General features: G+C 33.2%; 4 protein-coding genes across 6 annotated transcripts; 1 reads left to right on the top strand and 3 right to left on the bottom strand.

Annotated features, from left to right (window-relative positions):
* Nucleotides 1-2,197: 2,197 nt before the first annotated feature.
* Nucleotides 2,198-7,706, bottom strand: LOC123224791 (glutaminyl-peptide cyclotransferase). Its single transcript, XM_044648508.1, has 11 exons — nt 7,128-7,706; nt 6,674-6,730; nt 6,561-6,596; nt 6,243-6,307; nt 5,470-5,533; nt 4,833-4,950; nt 4,457-4,554; nt 3,797-3,867; nt 3,655-3,682; nt 3,338-3,392; nt 2,198-2,482 (listed from the first exon to the last, which is right to left on the bottom strand). Exons 1-11 carry the CDS (start codon nt 7,440-7,442, stop codon nt 2,364-2,366), a joined length of 1,026 nt encoding a protein of 341 aa, XP_044504443.1. The 5' UTR covers nt 7,443-7,706; the 3' UTR covers nt 2,198-2,363.
* Nucleotides 7,707-9,161: 1,455 nt separating this feature from the next.
* Nucleotides 9,162-12,214, top strand: LOC123225219 (heat shock protein 83). Its single transcript, XM_044649128.1, has 4 exons — nt 9,162-9,465; nt 9,537-9,678; nt 10,118-10,398; nt 10,493-12,214. The coding sequence occupies exons 1-4, from the start codon at nt 9,340-9,342 to the stop codon at nt 12,038-12,040; spliced, it is 2,097 nt and encodes a 698-aa protein (XP_044505063.1). The 5' UTR covers nt 9,162-9,339; the 3' UTR covers nt 12,041-12,214.
* A 637-nt stretch (nt 12,215-12,851) lies between these two features.
* On the bottom strand, nt 12,852-15,825 carry LOC123225220 (40S ribosomal protein S10-1-like). The gene is made up of 5 exons (XM_044649129.1): nt 15,671-15,825; nt 15,538-15,586; nt 14,308-14,587; nt 14,088-14,217; nt 12,852-13,086 (listed from the first exon to the last, which is right to left on the bottom strand). Exons 1-5 carry the CDS (start codon nt 15,671-15,673, stop codon nt 13,009-13,011), a joined length of 540 nt encoding a protein of 179 aa, XP_044505064.1. The 5' UTR covers nt 15,674-15,825; the 3' UTR covers nt 12,852-13,008.
* A 1,053-nt stretch (nt 15,826-16,878) lies between these two features.
* Nucleotides 16,879-20,712, bottom strand: LOC123226151 (protein REVEILLE 6-like). 3 transcript variants are annotated; one of them, XM_044650651.1, is made up of 8 exons: nt 20,416-20,711; nt 19,275-19,332; nt 18,826-18,949; nt 18,562-18,735; nt 18,350-18,451; nt 18,128-18,237; nt 17,869-17,928; nt 16,879-17,649 (listed from the first exon to the last, which is right to left on the bottom strand). In XM_044650651.1, the coding sequence occupies exons 1-8, from the start codon at nt 20,643-20,645 to the stop codon at nt 17,548-17,550; spliced, it is 960 nt and encodes a 319-aa protein (XP_044506586.1). In that variant the 5' UTR covers nt 20,646-20,711; the 3' UTR covers nt 16,879-17,547. The 3 variants fall into 3 exon arrangements, 2 of the variants coding, with proteins under 2 accessions (XP_044506586.1, XP_044506587.1); XM_044650652.1 differs by having other exon boundaries at nt 18,826-19,034; nt 20,416-20,588; XR_006504295.1 differs by having other exon boundaries at nt 17,508-17,649; nt 18,318-18,451; nt 20,416-20,712.
* Nucleotides 20,713-22,368: the final 1,656 nt, after the last annotated feature.

Genomic DNA, 22,368 nt, shown 5'->3' with positions numbered 1-22,368 from the left:
CATCTATGGGTGGATTTGGGCTGGGCCAAGCCTGAATCCTTTGATTCGAATAGAAAATGGTTCAGTTTAAATTCAATTCGAGTTCATAGAGTCAAAATTAAGTCTTGTTCAAATTCGATTAAGATGAAAAATAGCTCAGTTTGATTCGGTTTGAGTTTGGCTCCATTTAGTAGTTCAAATTAATGGTTTGAATTTATGATTTGGATTCGTGATTAGAATTCATGGTTTATTAATAAAACGATGTCGTTTATCCAAATAATATTTAAATTTTCTTATTCGAGCCAAATTGAGTCACAAATTCGAACTACTGAATTCGAATTGATTTAAGCCATAAATTTGAACTACTAATTCGAGCCATGAATTCAAGTTGGATTTGAACTTAATTGAGCTAAACACCTCTTAACTCAAGTTCAATTCAGTTTAAAAAACAAGTCAAATATTTCAGTTCGAGTTTGATTCAAATTTAAATCAAACAAAATTAAGTTGAGCTAAATCAAACCGAAACTGACTTTCGAGACCAAGCCAATTCGGATCATATCTAAGCCTACTTTCAACCTCATATGTGGAAAGTTGTTTGTGTTTATTAATAAGCACAAATACATATACATATACATATAGCAATATTACATGTATTTAGTTTTAAATATTTAATTAGATATTTAAATAATATATTATTATGTAATTAAGTATTATATTACTTAAACTTCAAAATTATTTAATCGTATAATAATACATTATTTAAATACATAACTGGGAATATATAATCTAAATACTTAATTAGATACTTAAAATTAAATATATACAGTTTTATTGATTTACGATAACTATTATTACTTGTTAACCTCTTCTTTTTATTAGCTCCAACAAAACAACACCATAAAGCGTTCAATTGTTATCATTTGCAATGGTATTTTATATATATATATATATATATATATATATATATATATATATATATATATATTTATATATATATATATATTTCAAACGGGCAATCCTTATCTGAGTGGGATCATCTGATTACATTAAACGTATAAAACCTTAAATTTAATAATTGATCTCACAATAATTATTTAAGTAAATTAAAAGTTTAATTTTGATATGTTATTAATAAATTTCAAATGTATGTCTTTTTTGTTGCTTAAATGATCCACTTTTGAGTATTTTGATAAGATGTATCTCACAATCACTGATCAGAAGATCATTGCATGATCAAAGACTATTTTGATTACCACCCATAACTTCTTGTTGAGTTGATTACCTTGGTCAATGTGATGTTTGATTCCTTTATTTAAATTTTATCAAATTATACTATATTTGTCGGTGAATAAAATAGATATTATCGACTGTCACATCACTATATCATTAGGTAATATTAAATAATTAAATAATTAAATCACATATTAATGTCTTAGTAGCTATTAGTATCAATCCGTTAGTACATGAAGTGTGAGACCCTTAAGCAAATTTCTTATTAGCACAGGGAGAGATACTAGACATCTGTATACATCCCACATCATTTAGAGATGAGAAGATGAAACTTATTAAATAGCATATAAACTCTTTACTCTATCACAATGCATTTTGGGTCACAAACCTAAAAACAAAACTATAATAAACTGCGTGCCCAAAATAAACAGTATCTTAATAGTAGATCAGAGTATCAGATCAGAGATATTACATGACGCATTACTCTTTTCGGAAAAATAATGTTTTCAAATTTAGTTTCTAGATATAGTCTTCACGGTTTTAGAAACTAAATAGTAGTTAAGAATAGATATTAAATTTATGCATTGTTCAACTTGTATGCTGCTTTCTAAGACCTCATCTTAAGATTGCAACAAAACAAACCCTTGACCTTGCTAAGAATCTGTCAAACTAAATACATCCCACCCATAAATATGCCTAAATCAAATTGTATATTTTGGATCTTTTTCGTTTAAATGATTTCCTGGACCCCTTGAGCCATCAGACAGTTTCATCCAAAGAAATTAGGACAGAATGAATTCTTCCAGCTTCAATATGAAACTGAAAGATCTATATCAAATTCTAAGGTTCACAATAATTTCCTAAAGCTCATATAATTTTTCTATGTAGTTGCTTCTCTTCTCTTTTCTATTGTTTGTATATCATGGAAGCTACAGTAAAGGTAGTGAAGCCTGGGGAATCTAACAGTACCCAAGGACGGAGACAAAAATGAAATGTACGAGATCACGGAAGAATAAAAATTAAAAGTAGGGGAAGGTCTATGTTGGAATAACAACAAAATAGTCCACTTACATTTGAAAATTTTTAAAACTAAGGAGGGTTAAGCATCTGTTGATCCCTCTCCCTCCGTCCTTTCCGATGCCAAACTGAAATCTCTATATTCGCCCATTCAACAGGCAAAGCTGCTCAATGATACGGGCATCGTCGCCCTGCTGTGTCCTCTTCATCGGACGCAATTTGATTTCATAAAGCTTTGGCCATAGTTTTCCCGTAACTACAAGAGAAGAGTCAGGCAGTGCACATGGACAACCCAAAACCAAATTTCAAAAAACAACAATACATGAGACAAAATTTACATAGGAAACATTTTTAACGTTAAAATTTCTAATCATTGAAAATAAAAACTAAAGATTTTGGAAACGCGGATACTAAAAACTGTCTAAAAAGACAATAAAAGTCATAGATTACACACACATATAAGAAACAATATGCAAGACTATGAGTAATATGAGTGTGACACTTGACCACTTTTAAAGTACCAAGGGGCATACCAATCAAATTGCATATTAAACATTGAGGCTACTATATGAGTCATTATTTTTATTATTATGATTATATCTGTTGGAAATGAAAGGAGATCTTGAATTAGATGATGGGATGCATGAAAGGCAAGCAAGAAATGGTGGATAATCTGTAGCACCTATCAACAACAAATAGGGCAAATACCAGTTTTTAAAAGTTTAGCCACAAGAACTAAAGATCAATAACTGCATTCAGTGAGGGATTTGGTTCAGGTTACTGGGAAAGGAAGACTGTAAAACTAAATGTGTTTGGCTAGGGTAGAGAGATAATCGATGCCTGCATATGAGTTACAAAAGATATACAAGTAAAGATCATATGCTTAAGCAGGATAATAAAACAATATTTGTATTACTAAATCCATATAGTTAGAACAAATATTCATTAAATTAAATAGATTTCAGCACTTTATCATGTTGTAATACATATATCTAACTAAATGAGGATTTATTAGGTCCCTTTTTCAACCCAAGAGTGTTCAACATGATAAATCAGGCATCAAATATATAATAATAATGGTAATGTGGAGAAAGGACACAAAATTTATTACCAAAAATGCGGCTTCTGTTACGATCCCATGCTATGCCATTCAAAACATCAATACCCTACAAGGTAGTGCAAATCCAAGTCAAATTAGCTATGAAAGTGAAAGAAAATAGAGATTCTCTATATAACAATTTAGGTGGGATCAGAGAGACAAAGGATGACAGTAGTGCTTGAAAATGCTCAAGAAGTCTTTTTAAGAACTCCCTTCCTCTTTCAAGTAACCAGATGGCCAACATTCTAGCACCAGCCAAATTAAGAAAGAGTAGCACCACATTTTCAGAAGAAAAGAAAATGAATATATGATTTTTGGGTTATACTTACAGTCTTTCCAGCCGCTATCAAACCTTTCCTGAAAGACAAAATGGAAATAAAATGGAATATTAAAAGCTCTGAAGCAAAATGATCAGATTAAGGATAACAATCAAATAATCCATTAGAAAGAGAAAGGAAATGTAAACAAAACCTTAAATTGGGAAGCAAAATCCATCCAAGCACCAGACCATCCTCAGGTGAGATTCTAGCAACACAGTCAGTCTACAATGTAAGAAATAGAAATATCAGACAATTTCATTATGATTACACCCAAAAAAAGCTTATTTCAAAATTAGAAGAGATTTTAATTCTCTATCAAAATATCCAACCATATCATGGTGCTCCTTACTGTAGGCAAATCACGATTCCTAAAACTTAAATTCAAAAGTAAAATTTGTGATTTCCTAAAGGATACTCAAAACATTTTTTCCTATGTTTAATACAATATGATGATAAAGAGCTTGGAAAGGGCTCATTGCATAAGTTTTGTAATAATGGTAGGTTACAAAATTTAAGGCCTATCCCAACCATTGCACTTTTTCAAGAACTTCCCATTATATATATAGACTCTACCATATTTATATTCCTTAGTTGATATTTATTCTTCATAAATTAATGACCAGTTTTTCTTCTGTTTCTTTTGGCCTGCATGCCAGGCAAGCAATTAATATTCTAAGGCCTCCATCTCATTGGCCCTTTCTCTCATTTTGGACAAATGCCAATGCCTTCCCCAATCGGAAGTATACATGCCATTGCAAAATTTCTGATTAAAAAAGAGTTGCAAATAAAGTATGCATAGGTAAGGAAATACCATCCAAACATTTGCCCAGACTTCACCATTTATGAACTCTAGTTCATTGAGGCTCCGTATTTCTCTACCTTTATATTTGACAATATTTTTTCTGATAACTGCATCAAAAGCAACTCAAATTAAGCAGTAAAGCAAATGAATATACATAAACACAAACAGAAAATAAAGATCAAATCACAAATTATCGCATAGTATGGAACTAAGCGGTTGGTTGGAAAAAGCAAGGCTATGATAGTGCCAGAAGTCTAAATAACACTTCAGGAATACATGCCAGTTTATCTGTTCCACTACAACAGTCAAGAGACAAAAATGTAAATTCAAAATTATTTGGAAAAAAAAAAAGGAATTGGCACCAACTGTCAAATATAGGAGAAACCTTTAAATGTTTGAGGGTCAATTTGGTACAATGTTGAAGAACCATCACTTCCAAATAGAACTTTTCCATCAGTAGCAAGTCCCCAACCATCTTTCATCTGATGATTAAATTCCTGAACCTGCAAGGTGAACAACATATGGAAAAATATTACAAATCAGACCAGCAATCAAATAAGAACTTCAGGAAAAATGCAAAAAAAAAGAAAAAAAAAACACTTCTAGTTTCTTCTTATTTCCACTTGGACAAAGAAGCTGATTCTTTTGACATAATTTTAGAAACTATTCCAACGATTACAACAAATTACAAAGCCATATTTACAGTTAACATTACTCATATCAGACTTCCTAAAAGTTCTATGTTGAATTTTAGGTCCAACCTATGAACATGAACCATTTCAGAAGTAAAATCGTTTCAAGAAAGATAAAACAAATCAGAATCTCCACAACAAGATGTGCGCATAAACTTTTAAATACAAGCCAAAGGGGGAATTCATTTTTAGTGTGTGGAAGTTATGAGTTTATAGAAACATGGACCTCACTTGAATTCATTGACTTCTATCTTTTACTAAATCAAGAGGATAACTACTTAACAACCAGACAAAGAACCAATTATAGCAGAACAAGGATGAAGAACAAACTTTGCTTAAATTATATTGGTCATATATGAAACCTTTTTGCCTCAACCAAGTTACTTGGAATAGCCTACAAAGGAAAATGAGAAATTGCTATATTAGCATTGTTACTGTTTAGATGCTCCAGCTGCAACAAGCATGATGCAACTGAATGAAGAGAAAATTGAACAACAATAAAGATAAAGGCCAGATTGTACAAGAGGATAACCATACAACTCAGATTAGTAAATAGACATGTTTAGCAGTCTACTTCTTAAATGATAATTTTCCACAACAACTTGTCAAAGTTACACAAGCTTTCAAGAAGAATGAAAGCTAATCGACATTCGCACCAAAAAAAAAAAAACTGATTATGGAAAAGATGAAGGAAAGATTCGACACAACAATCCTAAATTCATCATTCTTTGTCATTACCATGATTTTCAATTAATGAGTGTTTATTTCAGCTAATCCACCAGTCAAAAAGACATTTTTAATTTCATGGACACATAATTTTTATTGTATTATTTGGTGGCCACCCATTAAAAGTTTTTTGTAATAAAATAAGATATTTTATGTCTACTAAGAGAAACCCAAAATTCAGGCAATTGTAATAAGCTATTTTCAAGCTTTTTAAAGTTTTAAAATGTCAAATACATCCCAATTATTTTTGGAAAGTGGTCATAAAACCTATAAAGCTTAGCTCACAGAAGAACAAAGCTGCTTATAATTTAGAATGAAACAGAATTCTGTGAAAAAAGCAGAATTAACCTAATCAATATGTTTGATTCTTCACACACCTTTCCCCAAAAAGAGTTAAGCCCTCCCCGAAATACGAATCATCCATCTCCTGGAAAGCCTCAACCTGCATAGTGCATAAAGCAAACACAATTAATGCCTCACTGAAAATTATAAAATCGACCTTGTCAGAACATTATATCTGAGCACAAGATAGCAGTGATACCACATCATATCTGTTTATAAAAGACAGAATAAGGAACAGCTCCAATCAAAGTATTTGCATCACTCATTTAACAGGATGGAGAAAAAATGTAGATGAGAAGAAAGAGTCCTTTTCAAGAAGTTTGCATAAGAATTTAAGAATATGGTATCTATACCTTCCCAGTCTTGAGAGCTACTCTCCGAACAGATGACTGCAACATTAAGAGTAAAATGGTCAAAAGATACTAATTTGCTCGTAATAGACAAAATAATATCAATATAAACTTACCTTTCCATAAAGACCAGTTGACTCATACAAAGTATCATCGTCAACATACAGAAGGCCCTGAAACCAAACAAGCAGAATGTTAACTGATTCCATACAAATTTAAGAAATTTAGAGAGAATGAAATACATTTTGCATTGTAACATGGATTTAGAGCTTCGAATTGAATAAGTGAAACAGTACAAAACCCATGTCTATCTTTCTCTTAAAAATGATTCCAATATCCAATTCTATGTTCAGATTCTTACGCCATCCTACTCAATTCGTTTTCTCAAAATATTCTCGGGATCTATGTAAACAAAAGATCAATTCTCTTAGGGTTTCCCATTACTAAATTTCCAAACATAACATCAACAACGCCTTCAATACGAGTTCCTGATTTTGAACTAGGCCATTCCAGTAAATTTTAAAAAATAAATTAAATAATTAAAAATTAGCATGAAAATTAGTAATTTACCTGCGTAAAGGCACCAGGATCATGAGGAAACTCGTTTAGAACTTCAATGGTGTAAATATCGGGCCAGTAATCAACAGGTCGGACGATCTTATGCCATATGTCGGACGAAATGCTTAAGGCGACCAAACCACAAACAATAAGAAAGATTAAGACAGCTGCAGTGGTTCTTCTGTACCTGAATCGAGCCAAATGAGAAGAATCCATGCGTGAAGAAGAAGAAGAAGATGATGATGAAAACGACGACGTAGAGGGATTGGGATTGGAGTTATTATTAAATCGTTTATTGGATTTCTTTTTCAGTGATCTGCTCGCCATGACCAAAAGGTTTCATCAAGGACGACTTGAGTAGAGCCACCGACACAGTTGGTCGCCGGAGCCGCCGTAAGTCTAGGCCCCACTTTCTCACCTAAAATACAAATTTGTATCCTACTTAAAAAAAAAAAAAAATTCCTGCTAAAATTTATCCTTAAAAGGTAAAACCTCAAAAAATGTCAGCAGAAAAGCAACTGATTTTTAATTTTTAATGTTTAAATTTTATTTTTATACCATAATTGTCATCTTTCTGTTGTTCTTTTTATTACATCTAAATTATATAGAGTAAAAGTTTCCTTTTTTTGAAAATGAGCCAGTGGCGTCAACGGGTTGGACCGATTCAAAAAAATAAATAAGGCTCACAGTCTGACTCTATGTATACAGCGATAGGTCGTCTATTAATTTTAAGAAAAAATATATATTTATTATAATTATTTATTTTTTAAAATAATTATGTGAATAGTAGCAGATCGCCTCACGGGCTTGATGCCCATGGCCTAACACGACCTGCTATAATATTGGTTATGCCTTTTTAGGTTTGACCATTTTTTGTGCATCTAACAGGGTTAGGCCATTTGCCATGTTTAGACCTAGCTCGAACCACCATGCAATTTTGTTGGGTCGGGGCCCAACGTACATTGCCAAGCTAGAATGTGATCTGTGTGTAAAAACTATATATATATATATATATATATATATATATATATATATATACACACACATATACATACATATATATGTATATATATCTATCTACATATATATATGTATATATATACATATATATGTATATGTATATACATATATATACATATATGTATATATATACATGTATAGATATACATATATGTACATATATCTATATATGTATATACATATATAGATATATGTACATATATATGTATGTATATATATATGTACGTATATATATGTATGTATGTATATGTATATGTATGTATATATGTATGTATATATATGTATGTATGTATATGTATATATGTATGTATGTATATGTATATTGTATATATATATGTATGTATGTATATGTATATATGTATGTATGTATTTGTATATTGTGTTGTGGTCGCCAAAGCCTGGCCATGCTGGCCAGTGTATGCCAAGACCTCGGGCATGACCCATGAAGCCTCTGAGTCATGTCTCTGTGAAAACTTTTGGTTAGATACCCGATAATGTTATATGTGTAATTTTATTTTTAATAATATTTTAATAAATAATTTTTTTTATATTTTTTGCAATTTGTGTTGGGCGGCCCACAAATTGAACCCAAAGGCCCTGACACAATCTGCAAAATTGTGGGTGGTGCCCTCCACACCGGGTCGACCTCCCAACATAGATAAATGTAGCTAAGGAAAAATTATTTTATTTTTTTTCAAAAAATTATGTTATTGGTTAGCATGGTTATAATCTAACGGTTGAAGATCATAAAATTGGGTTTTGGCACAACTGCGCACGAGTGGAAACACCTGTGGAGTCTTCGTCAACAAAGAAACCGGTCACTCACGGAAAGAACATTCCAGACTTGCCCAACTGGACGAACTCTCTCGAATTCCCTTTCCAACCTTTTGAAATTACCTTTTAGCCATTAACCAATTAAACTATTAAACCTTCCCGCTAAGAAAACGAACTACTAAACGACACCGTACTGTAAAAAACCAGATAATTCAAACTAAAGCGACATCGTTTATTCGAACAATCCAGAATCTCTCTTCTCCTATTTTCTCGCTGATCTCAGAGGTCAAGAGTCTTCGCAACTCTCTAGTATAAGTACATCCAATGCGCTGCTTCACATTGTAATTTATAGTCTCTCTGTGCAAGCAAGCTTTCTTCAGTTAACATTCTTGCTTTTTGATTATAGTAATTCTGTTTTTCGTGTGGAGAAATGGCGGACGCTGCTGAGACCTTCGCCTTTCAGGCAGAGATCAATCAGCTGTTGAGTTTGATCATCAACACGTTCTACAGCAACAAGGAGATCTTTCTTCGTGAACTCATCAGTAATTCTTCTGATGTAAGTTAAATAGTCATGTTGTGTTTGTTTCTTCTTTTGTTGCTGACTTTGTGGATTTGGTGATGGTGTAGGCCTTGGACAAGATCAGATTTGAGAGCTTGACCGATAAGACCAAGCTCGATGCTCAGCCTGAGTTGTTCATTAGAATTGTGCCTGACAAGGCGAACAAGACTCTTTCGATCATTGATAGCGGCATCGGGATGACCAAAGCAGGTGATTGAACTTTTCTACATCTCTAAAATGTATTTTTCATTCTTCCAGAAGCAGCATTGTATCGTAAGTTGATTATGTTTTAGTTATAATTATGAGCTTTATGAAGTGCAGTGCAATTTGGCTTCAAGTTTTCTTGTTTATAAATTGTACGGAAATGTAGACTGCCTGATCAGTAATTTGAATTAGCGAGACAAAACTCAGTTATATGCTGCCAATGAGTATCAATTTAAGTGCCATGATGATGAGATGCTGTGTAAGCATGTGATTGGATGACGGTTTTGTAAAGTAACACGCGGTCACATCTCTTACACGATATGAATGTTCACCATTGTGCTTTATAGATTGTGATTGAAGTTTTAGAATTGGAATGTATTTTTTACAGAGAAAGATGAGAGGGGTTCTTGAAATTATGTTTATTTTTTTAATTTGATTTGTGTAGATTTGGTGAATAATCTGGGTACAATTGCAAGATCTGGAACCAAGGAGTTTATGGAAGCTTTGCAGGCTGGAGCTGATGTGTCCATGATTGGTCAATTTGGTGTTGGTTTCTACTCTGCTTATCTTGTTGCAGAGAAGGTGGTTGTCACCACAAAGCACAATGATGATGAGCAGTATATCTGGGAATCCCAAGCTGGCGGCTCTTTCACTGTTAGAAGGGATGTCAATGGAGAGCCACTTGGGAGGGGTACCAAGATGACTCTCTTCCTCAAGGAGGATCAGGTAAAAACTTAGTTTCAATAACTCAGTTGTACTTCTTGGCGCTTGCAATGTGATTAGTTTATGATGGAGTTTGTTACAAATATGTTTTATGCAGCTTGAATACTTGGAAGAGCGGAGAATTAAGGACCTTGTAAAGAAGCACTCTGAATTCATCAGCTATCCCATTTACCTCTGGACCGAGAAAACAACGGAGAAGGAAATCAGTGATGATGAAGATGATGAACCCAAGAAGGAGGAGGAAGGTGCAGTTGAAGAAGTTGACGAAGAGAAAGAGACCAAATCGAAGAAGAAGATTAAGGAGGTTTCTCATGAGTGGCAGCTGATTAACAAGCAGAAACCCATTTGGTTGCGCAAGCCAGAGGAAATCACCAAGGAGGAATATGCTGCATTTTACAAGAGCTTGACCAATGACTGGGAAGAGCACCTCGCTGTAAAGCATTTCTCCATTGAGGGTCAGCTTGAATTTAAGGCCATCCTCTTTGTCCCTAAAAGAGCACCATTTGATCTCTTTGACACCCGCAAGAAGATGAACAATATCAAGCTCTATGTCAGAAGGGTGTTCATTATGGACAACTGTGAGGAGCTCATCCCTGAGTACCTTGGATTTGTCAAGGGTGTTGTTGATTCTGATGACTTGCCACTCAACATCTCTCGTGAAATGTTGCAACAGAACAAAATCTTGAAGGTAATCAGGAAAAACCTTGTGAAGAAATGCATTGAAATGTTCAGCGAGATTGCAGAGAATAAGGAAGATTATAATAAGTTCTACGAGGCTTTCTCAAAGAATTTGAAGCTGGGTATCCATGAAGACAGCCAAAACAGAACCAAATTGGCTGACCTTCTTAGGTACCACTCAACCAAGAGTGGCGATGAGTTGACAAGCTTAAAGGACTATGTCACCAGGATGAAGGAAGGTCAGAAGGACATCTACTACATTACTGGTGAAAGCAAGAAGGCTGTGGAGAACTCTCCATTCTTGGAACGACTCAAGAAGAAAGGCTATGAAGTCCTCTTCATGGTTGATGCTATCGATGAATATGCTGTTGGTCAGCTAAAGGAATACGATGGAAAGAAACTGGTTTCTGCCACAAAGGAAGGACTGAAACTCGAGGACGAGACTGAGGAAGAGAAGAACAAGAAAGAGGAGAAGAAGAAATCGTTTGAAAACCTCTGCAAGACTATCAAAGACATACTAGGTGATAAAGTTGAGAAGGTGGTTGTTTCCGACAGAATAGTCGATTCACCTTGCTGTTTGGTGACTGGGGAGTATGGCTGGAGTGCTAACATGGAGAGGATCATGAAGGCTCAAGCCTTGAGGGACAACAGCATGGGGTCGTACATGTCAAGCAAGAAGACAATGGAGATAAACCCAGACAATGGAATAATGGAGGAGCTGAGAAAGAGAGCTGAGGCTGACAAGAACGACAAGTCAGTGAAGGATCTAGTGATGCTGCTATTTGAGACTGCTCTGTTAACCTCTGGATTCAGCCTTGATGAACCAAACACATTCGCATCGAGGATTCATAGGATGTTGAAATTGGGTCTTAGCATTGATGAGGAAGAGGCTGCGGAGGATGACACTGATATGCCTGCATTGGAGGAAGACGGTGCTGAGGAGAGCAAGATGGAGGAGGTTGACTAAGTTCTGTTCTGTTGTAGGATGGGCAATGTGGTCAGTTGTATTGTGTTCTTGGGCTTTTGGGTCCTGTTGAGTCGTTACAGATGTGCGTAGATAGGGGCAGAAATGGTACCTTGGTGTCTTTTGTCCCTTTTTGTACGTTGCCGGCATAGTCAAATTTAAGCTGATTTATCTGAATTCTCGGTTCCATTTTATGGTAGATGCTTTGTGGCCATTAAATCTGAAGAAATAATTTGATTGCGGTTTGTGACATCCCTTGTCACTATTTTAATAATTTAGTTTTTGACCATTTTAAATATAACAGTCAACTCAAAATTGACAAGGTTGTTTTATAATTCAAACCTGATTCATTCAGAACAATTTAACTTAATCTTTGTTCAATTTGAGTTTGAAATTCCGACCTCAATTTCTTTTTCCTTTTTTCTAACCGAGAAAAACTCCCTTCAAGCTGGACCTCTCCTTCAAGACTGGCGATCACATTGAATAAATCAAATTCCGAATCCAGTAATCTTGATATTAACTTCTAATTGTATCTAAGAACTCTTTTCTTAGGGATCCTAAATTAATACCATTCAAGCTCCCCTTGGGTAACTTCTTTCCTTTTAACCCACTATTTTAACTATCGTACAAAAAACCATCATGGACAAAACCTAGAAATTCGCAAGGAAGAGGAATGTTCTCTCCAAATTCCAATCAAGCCCTGAGGTCGTTGGGGCACAACAAACGTTTATAATTCAAGGACTAAACATAAAACTACCCCAATTCAACATAGTGCAAATAATGCGAAACGTCCCTTGTCAATCAGTAAGCAAGCTGGGAAAAAATTTACGATCTCATAATAAGCTCAGAAAATTCCACTTAAAAGCATACAAAACAAAATGCTATAGAGAATTCAACAAAGGCTTAGAATTGGTCTTAGACATGACCCACTAAATCTGAGACAAAGATAAATTAAGAAAACAGGCATCTCTTCAAGGAAATCCTGAACCTGATGGAGCTGCACCATATCCAACACCACCACGGCCAAAGGCAGGCCTTCCACCAGCACCCTGCATGGCCAAATCAGGAATTAGATTCACATAATAGACAGGGTTGATAAGACATCCACCCATGAATACATATACAGATTCAGACCATGGATAAAATTAGCAGAGAATCACCGGATCAACACAACATAGTATCCATTGATTTGAAATTAAAACCTAGATATATAATCTCTATTTCTTTCCTTCAATAAAACTAAAGCAAAGAAGTTTTATAACTGAACCAATTAAGGGACGAGTCAACACCATAGTCTAGATGCTTAACAATTCTCTCTAGAAATAAAAAAGGAACCTATTTTCAACCAGACACTCGCATCATTTAATCATTTCTATAACTTTCTCATGCAACACCAGACAGAATTCATGGCATTGATCTTCATCTTATTTTGCTCAATATACTTACGACACTTTCACAATAGGATGCATTATCGATGGCAAACATAGTTAAAAGTAAAATAAGCACTAGTCCCTAAAAACTCATCCTAATCACCAATTCAATTCCTTTTCCTGATGTACCATATAGACATCCCAACACACAGTTCTTGCATTTAAAGAATGAGAACATCTGTAGTTAGGATTGTATTCAGCCTTGGCCGAGCCCGAACATGGCTAATTCAAAATTGCCTCCAGATTGATGAGGTGAGGCTCGAACTGGACTCAAAAGCAATTTAACTTAAGATTCGATCTAAGGTAAACTCAAACTTGAAAGTTTGAATTGGTTCAAACTCAACCCGTTTGATCCAAACCGGTATTAGAGCTCAACCAGTTCATATCAAATCCACCCCCTATATGTAGTCTTATTTTGGATTTGAGTTGAAAATGGTGCAAGGAAACAATCTTTTAGGTACCAGCTCAAGTGAATTTTAAAGATTTTGATTGTTCACTCACTTAAGTGTATATTAAAGAGAATGACACAATAAGAAAATGAAGGGGAAATGCAGACTCAAATTTAATAATCATATTACAAAATAATTGAAATTTGTGGTCTTCTAAGAAAGAGAAATTACCCTAAAGGATGGCTGGAAATCTGCAGGGGCTCCTCCCTTCTCACCACCAAAATCACCGCCACGAGGGCCTCCACGGTACCCTTCACGGTCACCAAACCTTGGACGGTCTCCCTCAAATCGAGGTGGGCCCCTAAAGATCAAATAATTAAAGCATATTTATTCACATTACATGTAAAAACCACCAATGAAGGCATACTTCAAAACATCATTAAAAAAATACCTTGGACGATCACCAGGAGGACCACCCATTGGGCGACCAGCAGGCTTTGCAGATTTCTTCAAGGTGGCAGGCACAATTTCTGATGGAAGATTGAGATAAGTCCTCAGAAACTCAATCCCATCATTGGTAAGATACCAGTAGTAGTGCATCCATGCGAATGTCTCTCGAACATACTCTCTGGATTTGAAGCTTTGCATTAGCTTAATCACTTGCAGATTGGGAACATCAATCTCTGGGTGTTTTGCAAGATTGTAATCCTTCTTTGCATAACAGACTCCCTCTGTGGATTCAAATGAGTTTTACCACAATCAAAACCGAAAATAAAACAAATAAATACCTCATTTTACTGATTAGCTGCAAGAAATGCATGAAAGCATGAATGCCAGAAGTCATATAACAATATATGAGGAGAATGTCATAGTTGTAACATAAAACACCATTAATAACATTATTTACACTAACTATAACCAGAAGTCATATAACTATATACATTAAAAGTGCTAGGTTATCTATGCACTTCATTAATCCAGCAGTAACAAGCAATTCCAAGAAAAGCAACTTAGTTAAGCTTAATTGCAACACTTACTATACTTTCCATTATACAGTTAAAAACATAAAAAGAAAACATAAGGTTATTTTCTTGGAAACCGATAAAATTTAGCATCCCTGTACTCTGTTTGGAAATTGAAATAACAAAAATACAGGATTTCAACACCATTGTAGTCGAATCACCACCTATTGTGTATTGAAAAACTAATTTCATATGGGTCATCCAGTTCATGTATCGCATATCCTAAGATACACCTTCTTAAAAATAATAATAATAAAATAATGAAAAAATTTTCCTACTACGATATCATTTTCTTAAAAATTATCACACACACCTTCAATTTTTTGATGTCTACTAATAAATCCTGGACACACATCACTTGTCCAAAAAGTTGTATCGGTTTATATAAGTAATTTTACTATATAGGCTGATATGCATCTTACCATATTATGTCAATTTTTCATTCACTCTAAAATACTAAGATAAGTATACTTTTCCACCCGAATCGTAGGATGCTTATCATAGATACTGATAACCATGTTTAGCACTAGGTGCTAATACAGAAAGCATAAGATCTGTAAACATCTAATACTATAATGTGAAGCGAACCAAAAGGAAACAAATTAACAAGTGAAAAAATTGAACCCATGGTTGACTACAAGCAAAAATAAGAGACGTACCTTGGAAAAGGTACTTGCAGATTTCTTTCCGGTTCTTCTCTGGAATAATCTGAACATAAAAAAAGAAAGAAATCGTTAAATATGTTAACCATTAGTTAGACTGCACCAACACAGCTAAATGGAGAACAGTCACCATGGCTGCCGAGCGAAAATAAGATAAGCCCTTTCTGTCTGGCTGATTTCTCGCGGCAGCTGCAAGAGGTGTGCAGAGCTACTTTCAGAGCAGAAGGTATAACCCTAGAAAAGTGATTCTCAATTTATATGGGTCACTTTGGACCCGCTAATTGGGTTAATTTGTTGGGCTAGAAATATTCAGGTGGGCCTCCGAAACCCGCTCAAGTTATGCCTCCACAATTGTTTTTTTAATATTTATATTTTTACATAATATAAAATAATTTTTTTAATATTTTATAAATAAAATAAGGTTATTACTGTTTTGGCTGATATATTTAAATTAATATTTATTATAAATTCATCTAATGCATTTCTTATTCAATTGAACAAATAATTATTGTATTTAATCAAACTGATATATATAAATAATTATTATATTTAATTAATATTAGTTAAAAGGATATTAAAATATTATTTTATTAATATAATTTTAAATTATATATTAAACAAAATTAACATATAAAGTCCAACTCTTCAACTTTGCATTTAAGAGTAAATTCAAACTAAAGTAGTTTAGTTTCAAATATCAATTTAATTCAATTTGAATTTGTTTAACTCATATTAAAGTAGAGTTCAAACTAAAAGGATCAATTCGTTTTAAAAATTGAATCAAACTCAAATTAAAAAAAAATTTAACTCAATTCAACTCATGAGTTAAGAATAGTTAAGTTACAAATTTAAATTATAGATTCAAACCAATCACCCAAACTGAACTAAATCAAATTATTTTTTAATTAAATTGAATTTAAACTACTTTTAATTCTAGTTTATTAAACTCGAATCAAACTTAAACTTTGAACTCTATTTGATTCGAATATACCCCAAACCACATCACTAGTATCATCTTGGAAAGCTTAATGGACGGGAGAACCGTTTAATGCCATAGAGTGGGGAAAGTAGGCATGTAACTTGATAAATATAAACCAAACAAGTTGATTTTCAAGACATGAAAATCATCCATGGGACATTCGGTTTGAATAAAATTGTACACAAACAATCCTTTTTTAACTTATATATACAAACTGATTGAATCATGTAATTGAGTGACGTGATGATTTACTATAATTGCATACCACCATACATGCGACGCTGCCGGATTATTGAAAATAGTATATACAGAACAATGCATATACATCATTCAACGTATTAGTAGAACATCACCAAAAATAATGCCTCAAAACTGTAAATTTCATACACAATAATACATCAATGTACAGGACAACCTTCATAGAAGAACTAGAACTATACACTCCCTTCATTACGATTTTTTTCATGTCTTTTTTTTTTCTTTTAACATATACTTTCTTCTAATAAGTACATGAATCTGACTGGACACACTAGGTGAGTTTAATGTCACTGCAGCTGAAGGTATGACCAACAGAAGACTAAACTAAGGATTGGTTACACAAAAATGAAGGAAATTATACATACCAATGATTACGGGTGTAAACAGGCTGAACCGGGATCATCTCTATTATTGTCAAGCCGTACTGAGCTCAAACAATTCAAGTTTGGCTCTTGAGCCAAGCTGAAGCTTGCTGTAGGTCAAACTCTGTAAACTCATGACTCAACTAGAATAAAATATACCCCTAATTGTTTTAAATTTTATACTTACACCCTTAAAATCTTACTTTTTGACTTTAAACATAGGAATTAATTGATAATAAGTAAGGAAGTTGAAATGTAATTTTTTAAGCCAATCTCAAGCCAGTTATTCTTATCTCAAGCTCGAGCTTTGCTTTAATGCTATCGAGCCGAACTCACTCTAACACTACTCAGCTCAACTCCCCTACATATGAACAAGTAAACTAATTTATTTCTATTAACCTACCGAAACTAAGCAACATTCTTGCATTGTTGATCATTTACAAGGACATTATTTGCAGCACCATAGTTGGCCATCTCTGTGTCAATTTCATAGGATGAAAGCAGCCTTCTCTGCATCAATTCAAAAAAATAAAATAAAATAAAAATATGAGGGCCCCGATAACAAAAAAGCAATAGCTTAACTTATATTGTAATACAATCCAAAGATAACAATCCCTAGTAAAAAGCACAAGCTGCCCAAGGATCTCAATGGGAGGGAAAATGAAAACACAATGGAGGAAAAGTAAGAGAGAGAGAGAGGGAAAGCAAAGCAGTGGAGAGGATGCTTACATGATCCTCGAAATCAGGACTGCTAAGATTGATTGAAAGGTTTCGCATCAACAACAGCACCTGTGCAGAAGTCGGTAAGGTAACTAAATATTTGACCGTAGTTATGTAGAACCAGAGAACATCAAACTAAAGCCACAATGATTGACTAGGATTAAGAAGCAATTATTGCTATCAGAGAATTAATTATATGATCAGAAAAAATGATATTTTTTATTATACAACAACGACCGAAATAATACAAGTTGAATTTGTAACATACCGTTTCAACATCTATTTGATCCATCTTTCTAAGTTTCTGCAAATGACCAGAAACATTTGGATCAAATACACTGCCAATGAAGCTGTACACTTGCCCAAAGTCAGGTAGGACTGCATCAACAAAAAGGGCATGGTAAACACTAACCCAAAAAAAAAAAAAGAGAATAAGGGTATGGATGATTAAGAAGTACCATGAGAATAAAGCTAAAGTTGAAGGTGTCACCTCTTAAATGACCAAGATTCCCTTGATCAGTCATTTCACCTCCTGCTCGTGTTTTTGGAGTACTCTCTGTTGAATTACTTCCGTTATTTGCTACCGGTGGCCCTGCAACAGCACATAAAACATTTACAAAGATCTAAAATATTAATTCTGGATAGAGCTATCATAAATCAGGTTGATGGTATTGATATTACAGTGAGTATTAATCAACTAACCTTTTGTCACAAGTGATAAACCAACTGTTTGTACATTGTTTGTGCAGGAAGATGCAGCGGCACTAGCCATTGGAATCATAAGCATTGAAGAGGTATCAGGACTCAGAAAATGTCCAGGTTCAAGTTGAGAAGAAGATGATTGCAAGGGACCCGAGACTTGTGATTGCACAGGAGCTGTTAAAAGTGTCATTTTGAGACAGGATTACATTAAATTTGCATAATGACCATGAACATACTTCAGAAATAAAAAATAACTATTCTCACAATTTTTTGAGGCTTTTTGAGGATATGGATGAGCAGCTTTCCTTTTAGGTCTGGGAGGAGGTAGATGTTCAGCTGTTCCATTTTTCTGAACCTTTAGAAAGTACTTCTGTGCATGACTTCGAATCTGCAAAAGGGAGTTCTCCAATTCTTTATATATTTCTAGTGTGTATTGCAAATCATTAGCAGTTGAGAGAGTGAAATAGCTGAATCTATCGTCAAAAAATTGGGAATTTACAGCCCATGGAAGGTAGAATGCAGATGGACAACAAATTAGGAGAAAGAAGTAGCAAAGAAAATGGAAATGCTTAAAAACAAAACCCCAAGGAAATGACACTATCATAAAAATAAAAAATAAAAGAAAATGAAATAATATAACAGGTACTAACATGAAAGACATTGATATTAAAATTATACTAATAACAATTAAGGTATTCTGGACCTCAGTGTACCTGAATAACTGTCTTTGATCCAATGAATGCTTCAATTTTTTTCCAGTCCCGGTCAAAGCTGAGTACAATCACAAGAACATAAAATCAGCAGATGACAAAAGCAAAATAGTAAGGATAGGAATTCATATCAATGTTCGTTTTCTTTGCAATTAGTCAACTAAAATTTCAACCTTAAATGAATTTCTCCAAGAAAATAACCTCTCTCCATCAATAAAGAACCAAGTAATCCTGAAAATTTTAAATAATATTTAGAATTTCTTTTATAGAATGGTCCATTCATGAGGATCATGCAACATAGACTAGTTAAAGGCACCTAATGTCATACATTTTTTATGGTTCCACAGCCATTAAAATAAGATACCATGCCTTTATATTTGCCAGTTGGACCTCATTATATTGCATGATCCCCACAAAAATAAACTTAAAATGCTATTACATGCACCAACCAAGTGAATAAACCACTTGAACAGCCGATTCTCTTCTCTTTCGCGCAAAGCTAATGGTATAAGGTTCTTTATCAAGTGTGCCATTCAATATTTTTCCACTCATTTAAGTTTATTCTACTTGCTTCATACAAAGCTATTGCTACTAAGGAACAAATTTTGAAAGTTGAAACACATATAATACCACTAATTTATTGTATGGCAGTTCACTGCAAAAGAAGTACCTTCTCCTGAAAATAACAAAATTCAAATAAACTAAAAGTCCACTTGCTTAAAAATTCCCACTACTTCTCGGAACAACCAAATTGCGACTAGAGACATCCACAAAATTTCAATCAATTAAAAAATCAGAACATCACTTCAACAGCTAAGCTAAATTAAAAATAAAACTGGATAAAATTAAGAATCTCAGAAACAATAACTTCACTGATTTCTCCAACTACTTTCTTAACAAACAAAAACTGAAGCTCAACACATTCATTGAATCATAGTCATACAAAATATCGCAAAAGCGTACAAATTTTTTCTCCACTTAAATTTCTCACAATCCAAACAAAATTCAATGCCAGATTACGCAACAACAAAAAAAAAAATTCCTTCCAGCCACAAAATTTCGTTTCAATTTCCTTAAAACCGCATACGTATACAAACGCTACAAGAACGAACAGTTTAAAGAGATAATAGAAGAGTTCAATTACAGTTGAAGCGCTTCAAGGAACTTGTCATGTTCGGGTTCGGTCCAGCTCTCTCTAGACTTGGTAATAGTGTAGGGTTTCCGGATCTTCTTTGACGGATCCTCAGACGACGACACCGTAGAAGGAACAACGGCTGTTGTCGCTGTCGTTGCAAAAGGTCCAATTCCGGGTAATTCCATTCGATTCGGATCTAAATAGAATCCTTCAGCCGGGTTCGGGTTTTTGGAAACCATGAGAAGAAAATTTGGGAGACAGATGTTTGGCTTCGACACGACGAAGTAAGATTTGGTGGGCGGTTTAGCTTTTATACACCACTATAGGGTTTATATTGGGTAGTGCATGGTGTTTTGTGATATAGATGACTGATCAATAAGAACATGCCACGTCATAATAAAATAAAATTTTTTTTAAGTAATAAAATTCTTTAACTAAACTAATTCAAATTTAGCTTCATAAATTATAGTTAAATTATATAATTTATATTTATCCATTAATCTTTCATATTTGAAACGAGAGAATAATATTTAAAATTTTAAAAATTTATTTATATTAAATTTAAATAAAACTAAAAAATTGTGAACCCACTAACTTGAATAATAACATAATCAAATTTAATTTGATAATAATTAAATCAAAGCCAACTCAACAAGAACCAAGCTACTCGTATCGCAGCCTATCTCTTGTGCTGCATAATTTCATATTTGTTTTTCTCTTCAATATTTTAGTTTGTTTTAGGAATAAGAGCTTATGGTATTATTGAATTAATATTTTTTCTATTAAATTAACTAATTTTTTTAATTGAAGAGATTTAATTTTTTATTAAATGAATTAAATTTTCAAATATTTCTATTTAAGTGAACAGATTTTTATATTTTTGTATTAAATATATTAAAAGTTATAATTCTCTATTAAATATACCAAATTACTTATCTATTCATCTTGTTTTTAAAACAAAATAAAAATCATTTAATTAAAAAATCTAAAAATTAATATTTAATAAAAAACGAATTTTAGTCTTTTAATAAAAAATTGTTTTAATTAATATATTTATGATGGTCGTGAGGGCAGCTGAATATTTTTCACCAGAGCTGGCTTCAGAAGAAGCGAAAAAGTCAGTCGAGGAAGAAAGGGACTCGAAGTGATAACCTCAATGGAAGAAGTTGACACGTGGCGGGAGAGTGACAAGGAGAGTAAGGTCTTTTGCTGCGATGCGACGTCGTCCTAGTGGGGTGTTGGGTGGCCGAGAACGGTTCCACATGTTGTAAGCCACGCACACAAGCACATTGGCTAGAAGATATTTTTAGTGGGACCAACTTTTGTATTATTGCTCTCGTTTTTTTGCTTTTTCTTTTGATTTTTTTTTGTCTTGTCGCTGCTTCCACCCTGTCACTGTTACAAACATGTGGTGAACAGTGAATGCGTGAAAGGTTGTCTCATCGCCTTTACTAAAAAAAACACAAATTATTTACATTTTTTAAATTTATATTTAAAATATATTATTCTAAAAATTAAATTCAAAATATATTATATACATATTTTATATTTTTTTTATATTAAATTTATTTTTTTTATTTTTTATGTTTTATGTTTTTATGAATTTTTTAAAATATAAAAATGTTTCTTATATTTTAATTATCATAATTATATAAAACAAAAAATACAATTTTTTGTTATCCAAATCTCTAATCTTTTTGGATAATTTTTTATAATAATTGAATTTTGAATATATATTATGTTATATTAAGGTTGATACTCAATTGAATACTTTATATTTGAATTATTAATAAAAAATATATGAAAAAAAATAAAAATTATGTTTAGTATTATCATATTTTTAAAAACATATTATTAATAATATATTGTATTAAACTTTTACATATACGTTCAATATTTTTTTAATCTAAATTTTATGACCCCTTGTTTTATAAACAAATTTTTCACTATTTATCATATTAT

This window comes from Mangifera indica, chromosome 9 (assembly GCF_011075055.1).
Source record: "Mangifera indica cultivar Alphonso chromosome 9, CATAS_Mindica_2.1, whole genome shotgun sequence".
Classification (NCBI taxonomy): Eukaryota; Viridiplantae; Streptophyta; class Magnoliopsida; order Sapindales; family Anacardiaceae; genus Mangifera; species Mangifera indica.
This window is presented reverse-complemented; position numbering and strand designations above follow the sequence as displayed.